The sequence below is a fragment of the Pholcus phalangioides genome, unplaced genomic scaffold, assembly GCF_987345545.1.
Source record: "Pholcus phalangioides strain wild (caught in Gottingen) unplaced genomic scaffold, Ppha-v1.0 ptg000016l_1, whole genome shotgun sequence".
NCBI classification, from domain to species: Eukaryota; Metazoa; Arthropoda; class Arachnida; order Araneae; family Pholcidae; genus Pholcus; species Pholcus phalangioides.
Window position 1 is genome coordinate 10,525,421 of NW_028301609.1, and position 6,561 is coordinate 10,531,981.

General features: G+C 37.5%; 1 protein-coding gene across 2 annotated transcripts in view; it reads left to right on the forward strand.

Annotated features, from left to right (window-relative positions):
* LOC149075029 (BTB/POZ domain-containing protein 9) overlaps positions 1-4,606 on the forward strand; it is a 50,015-nt gene extending 45,409 nt beyond the window's left edge. The window contains exon 10 of one of the 2 annotated variants that reach the window (XM_089246048.1): positions 319-4,606. In XM_089246048.1, coding sequence (XP_089102174.1) covers positions 319-502 — 184 coding nt within the window. In that variant the 3' untranslated portion in view covers positions 503-4,606. The remainder of the gene's footprint in view (positions 1-318) is intronic. The other variant, XM_089246049.1, reaches the window with a different exon arrangement.
* The last annotated feature ends 1,955 nt before the right edge of the window (positions 4,607-6,561 follow it).

Consider the following 6,561-nt stretch of genomic DNA (forward strand, 5'->3'; position numbering starts at 1 on the left):
GAGGGGGATTCTTCGAGCATAGAAGTGGAAAACATGTCACTGTATGTCTGTATGCAGAAGCTTATATTATTTAAACAGGCTTTTCGAATTGATTTCCAGTAATCCGTCAATTTGATATGTGCCGGATTAGCAAGAGTCTACTGTATTTTAATTTACAAGCTATTAGAATGGTAATCATACTCTGATTTTTCCCAGTACGATTGTGTTGCTCTTTTGGTAATTGTTGGGCACAGTGGATAATGTCGACATTAATCTTGCATGATCAGAAATGTACTTTTGCATGCATATTAAAATGCTGTTGTGTTTTTTCTCTCACAGGTATGGTCCGATATTTGGTGCTGGTGCCGACCTCTGTGTCTCTCATAATTGCAACGCTAACATGGAGAGCTACTCAAATCTACCTCATTCGTACGATGGTGAAAATGCATCCTGTACACTTTTCATGGGCGACTACAACTTTACTGTCTTAGATTATGAAGTTTTTACAACTCTCGGGAAATAGGTCTTTTCCCCCCTTATTTTTTGCTGGGGAGAGGGGGGGGGGTCTACTCATTTGTAATCATCACAAGTATTTGTATGTTCGGTACCAGCTGATTGTTGGCTTTTTTTATTTATTTATGACAAATAGTAATGGTTCTAACAGTATTTGACAATTAATGGCACAGATATCGTACTAAAAATAACATCAATGAATGAATTTTGCATAAGGTTTTCTTGCTGCAAATAAATTACACTGATGAGTTCTGAGGACTTCACAAATTCGGTGAAAAAGTTTCAAGGTGTTTATGGTGTTAGTTTTAAAATGTGTTGTCAGTTATATATCGTGAAGTAAGTCACTTGAAGAAAAGAGCAGTGGAGACCAAGATGTTAGATGGGTCAGCCTAGTATTTCAGAGAGCCTTACTTTGAGGAATAGCTAAAACAATGATGAATAAATTAAGCCTGGTATCATTTCTGATGATAGCTGCTGGTCTCACTGATACATTTGTCTCAAAGTTGAATACTTTGATGCATATTTTGTAGTTTTCATTTTCTCTTTTATAATCTCGGGTGCATCTTTGAGTTTGATTTTTTCTCAGTTCTGCATATTAACTGAGAAATGAACCACATGTATCATTTATGTTATCTTCTAGTGTTTTGGAGTTTTTTCTTTTGATGTCTTTTTTTACACTGCTCAAATAATATCTGGGAGAGATGCAGGCATGAATCTCAGAAGGAGAGACAATGGAACAATCATCCCTTCCGAAAGGCATATGTAATGCGAGTAAAAAATTGGTCTGTCCTACAAAATGTTGGATGAACCTACAAACCAACACAAGCAATTGCCTCTCCTTATATATCACTCCGAATCTGAGCAAGGAGAGATGAAAGCAGTTACTGTCCTTAACTTTTCAGACTCTCGTATTTTTGTAACAGGTCAGTGAAGGTATAATCTTTTACCTATAAGGATAGTGAAGTTTGTTGTTGAATAAGTCTTCTACAGGGTGAGTAAAGATGAGTGAAACTTTTTAGTGGTGGTAGCATGCCCAAAACAATTTTTTTTGTCGTAGAACACAGTTCATTCGCAACAGCAAACATGGTAGAGGGGACTCTGTAACAAATGTAAAAGAAAACATGTTTCTTGGACTTTTTGCTGCACATCTGAAGAACATCATCTATGAGACTCTCATTTGGTACGGTACACCTAAAGATCTCATCACCAGAATTAGTTTCGCTGCTGCAGCTATATGTTCAATGCCTGGTATCTTGTGATTTAATCTGTCAATATTGTTTATTGGTAGACGTTATTTTCTCCTTTTGTGAAGTCGTCACTATGTTTTGCATTTTTGCATGTTGAAGATATGTGTGAGAAACACTCCTGCTTATGCTCATGCGTTAAGCAGTCTCTAAATAGATTGATTCACAGCAAAATTTTGTATGTGTGCACTATCATCCTTTTTGGTTTTGCTCATCTTTTCTGGTTCATACTCTGCATTATTAAGACAAAAAAAATTGACATAATGCCAAGCATACAATTATTGAGAGCATAATGTTGTTTTGCTACGACATCTCTTGCTGAGATGTGAAGCGGATTGTATCTCTCCTTCAATGTTGTTTTGCTATGATGGTTGTAATTATCTTAATTTTATACAAATTTAATTTTTGGATGATTTCTTTCACAAGAAAGCTATTAGTTCCTATTTTGCAAATTCATTTGTTTCAGTATTATGTGTATGTTTAGACGATGCATTCTGTTAGTTTTTCTTCATGTAAGACACCAAATTCTATCCTAAATTGATTTGCTTGATATTGAACTTCTACACAGAGTCTCTTACTATGTAAAAAAACAAATTTTATCATTGTTTATACACCAAATGCTCACTGCATTGGGAGCACCTATTGAATACTCTTTGGTGAGGAGGATGGGTCTAGACATAGACGATACATTTGAGTAAGATGTGGCATTGATGGTTTATTGTAGCATTGCTGGTATAATTTTGGGACAGTAATGACCCAAACCTTTTATAAGCTGGGCTCTCTAGCAGTGCTACCTTCTGTAGACCCTTTCGGTTCTGCCCTTGGAGATGATTGGGCCCTTCTCCTGCCTCTTGGTGTATACTTCCACTATAATAAAACAGTTGCACCCTTAATTGTAAATAGGATCATAGCATTCAATTATATGAACTTATTCACAAATTTATTGTTATATCAATTCCAGTAATCTATTTTTATTATGTTACTTAGCTCTTGAATGGTTATTTGCGCATTGACTCAAGTGAATATTTGTTGCTTTAACTTGTCTGTCAATATAGGTCTGATATAGCTTGACTTTTTGACATTTTTTTGTCAGACATATACTGTCCTGCATATCCTATCGTAGACACTGATGTTCCTCATGATAATGGTTGTTGTTTGACTGCACACACATCACATGTCTAAGTGTTGTTGTTTTAAAGAGGGAATTTCGAAGTTCTTAGGTCGATTCAATACAGTGCAGCCTCTATAACTCTACATGTGGATAACTTGACTATCGCGGTAATTCAACATTTATTATTCCCATGCTTGGCACAATAATGAATTTATTGGGGGGGGGATCTCTGGCGTGATGTATGATGATCACATCCCACTTGAGTTGACACTATGATTTATACTGCGTTATCACAACTCATTTTTAGAAATCAGCACCATGCTTTATTGCTCAGTTCAAAACATTTTACAACATTAGTCTCATTTGTTTCAAAAGTTCTATGTTTCATTATTTCTGCTTATTGTTTGTTGATCAATATGTATCAAAAATTCTCTCCCACACTGAAATTAAAGCTGAATCTTTGGACCACGAGAAAGAGCTAGATTGAATGTTCTAGTGAGAGAAGTTATTTTTTGCGCAATTGTGCTGCCTCATTCACAAATAGCAAATCTTCTGGCAATCCAAATATGTTTTCCCCCTTTCCAATTCAAGATCGCTCTGAATACAAAAATTTTTCATTGAAAATTGCAGATCAAAACATTTTATGAATTTGTAGATGATAGATGCTCAACAATATGCATGCGCACATATACATACATAAATGATTTTAGAAAATTGTTAAAAGTGAAATGAAATAACCCCCCCCCCCCCTGCTAACTTGGCATTTGCTTAAGTCAACATGTTTCTTGGTCCCGTTGGGGGGGTGTCAAGTTATCTCTGAGTTATTGTTATTAGTATAATAATAGTTATTACTATTGAGTTATTACTTCCTTTTTAAAGGTTTGAGCGCACCTAAATTTTTTCATAGCTTTGAAATGAGTGTGTCTAAATATATATTTATTTACAGTGGTATTTCCCAATCTTTGTGTTGGGGGGCGTTGCATGTGTAATTTTTCATGTGGAGGAGGATGTGAAAGTCCAAATTTATTGTCGAAAATCATTACATTAGCACAGTTGTTGCCATTGTTACTTAGCAATACCAAGGATAACCTTGTTGGACTCCACAGTGCCTACTGGCACTGGGTTAGAGATCACTGCATTTGAGCTTCGTTTTCATTCTATCTGGAAATTTCAAATTAGTTTAGTCATCTTAATAGTTATATGTGGTGAGAGTCACAGACTTTCATGGTTGAGTAATCACCAAAGCCTCACAGGTAGGGTCGGATGTGATCAGAAATCAGTGATTATATAACTGTGTGTTGTTTAAATTTGCAGCTCCATGGAGTGCTAGGCAAATACTCTACCTGAACACCTGAAAATCAGACTCATACACTCTGACCTAGTCTTACCAATATAAAGACATACTATCCCTAACTAGGCTTATATATTCTTATTGTTGGCGAAGGTGATGTGAGATGTGATACATGTACTTAAAGGAATTCCTCAAATAACGTTTATAAAACTTTCAATGTTTTGGGGATTTTTGAATTTTAGTTCTCTTAATGGGTGATGTTTGTGATTGAATATGGGTTTTTGTACTTAATGAGAGTGATATTTATAAAACATGTATTTTTGTATTCTTGTATTCATATTGAATTTGGTTGAATATCTTTTTTTACACAACAGGTTTTTGTATTCAAGAGACTTGTATTTTTTAATGGTGTATACTCATGTTGGTATTTTTTATATACATTTTCATATTAAAAAAAAATTAGTTTTCACGAAAGCGTCTTGATTGTGTTTCCAATGAATGTGCCTGACAGTGATGTGCGGTTTGCTCAATTAACAGTTCCGGATAGACCTGGGTTTGAATCATGACTTGGTGATGAAAAAGATTGAACACTCTGACCTAGTGTTATTCCTCAAATTTATAAAAATGACAGTTGTGCCAAGTTATGGATTTTAAAGCAATGTTACGTAGCGTTTTTATATATGCAGGCCCCTTTCTCTTTCGACCTGTGTCGTCGTCGTCTCCTTCTTAACCTATTAGCATGGCCTTTCTATTTACTGAATTGATTACTGAATCAAAAAAACATCTTTCTGGATTTCGTGCATAATATTGAACCCAGGGATTTTTCAGAAAGTGGTCTGTGGAATGTGTTTTAGAACAATTAAGTAATTATGATACAGCTCAGGGAAATGGGGAGGATCGAGGGACAGTTCTTGGGCTGTACAGGGCGCCGCTTTAGTAGGGTGGCAAATCTAAGATGCATCGGAGCCGGGGAACTGTGGTTGCTTGAATTGATTCAGAAATCGAAATTTTATACATAATCTCAAGACGATCCCAAATGTCCCAGATCCTTCCAACGTTCGGGTTCCGCATGATCAAATGCCACGGCATTGTTAAAAATCCCAGAAAGCTTTCAAAGAAAAAAAACTTTCTTGTTACTGATACTCGAGAAACTGCTCTTTGTTTTGAATTTTAACGTGATAGTGCCGTACAAAAAAATCCAGACCGCGTGGATGACTAACCAAGAGAGAATGCAAGCATGTTAGTGACCAAAACAGCGTGCAAGTACGCGAGCGACCGAAAGGAGGACCTGGTGAGCGGAGGGAATGAAAATAGTGACCTAGAGAGCAGTGTTTCTCAACCACCGGGCCCTAACACGAGTCACACCGGGCAGTGAGTGTGATTCGCAGTTTCATTTTCCCATTAATTTCTCGTTGGTTGTGGGTGTATGGCCGAGCCTTTTACTTACGCAAAAGCGATTTACCGGGCCGCGGGCTTCCAAAGGTTGAGAACCACTGACCTAGAGGATGTGAACGACCGAAAGAGTGACGAACACACAAGAATATTTACGGTCTGGGCGAGGAGGGCTAAGCGGGCTATAATAGCCCAGTATGGCTAATTTGGTGGAATAAGTAGTTAAGAAAACTAGATTAGAATGAGTGAAGGGTGACAAAATTTGTATAACCAATTCCCGAAACTATAAATCCGCCTCCTTAGAGGGACCCGGACAAAACCCTCAACAGGGGGGGGGGGGAATTAAAATTATGTGGCCACTTGTCAATTGCTTGTATTTTTGTGTGGAAAAAATGTGGCATTCGTCCAAGTGGCACCCTGCTATTTATCGTAGCATCATCTCCATTATTATGGTGATTCTATGCACCCGAGAAGGCACTTCGGGCCGTGCTTGGCGGGCCTATGCGTTAAGACAGCCCTGAGGTAGTTTATTAAGAATCAGGCAATATATCTTTTTTTCTTCCATTCAGAAACAAAAAAAATGTGTGAAACAGCACTCAGTGCTTGATCTTAGGGCCCTTTCACACGGAGCGGATGCGGGTCCGGAAGAAGTTTTAACAATTGGAATATACTGCGCCTTTCAGACGAGCCGAAAAATCTCCGCACCTAGGAAATGTTCATGCGGGTCCGGACGTCGTCCGCATGTGTCAAAACCTAAGTGCGGGCTCCGCATCCGCACATAGAAGTTTTGACAATAGGTTTATTCGGAGCTATTCAGACGATGCGGATGCGGAGCGAATTCGTCCGCATCTTTGGCTACTTTTTGAAGGTGATTTTTCACGGAATTTTTTTAATTATTTGCCATAAATACCCTTAAAAACACCATATGATGGTTCCTGCTCATTAATATAATGTACCTACATACGTCTATCCCTCCGTTTCCTTCTGAGATGGAGATATAGAAACTTTAACTGCCTTTTGTCCATATTTCA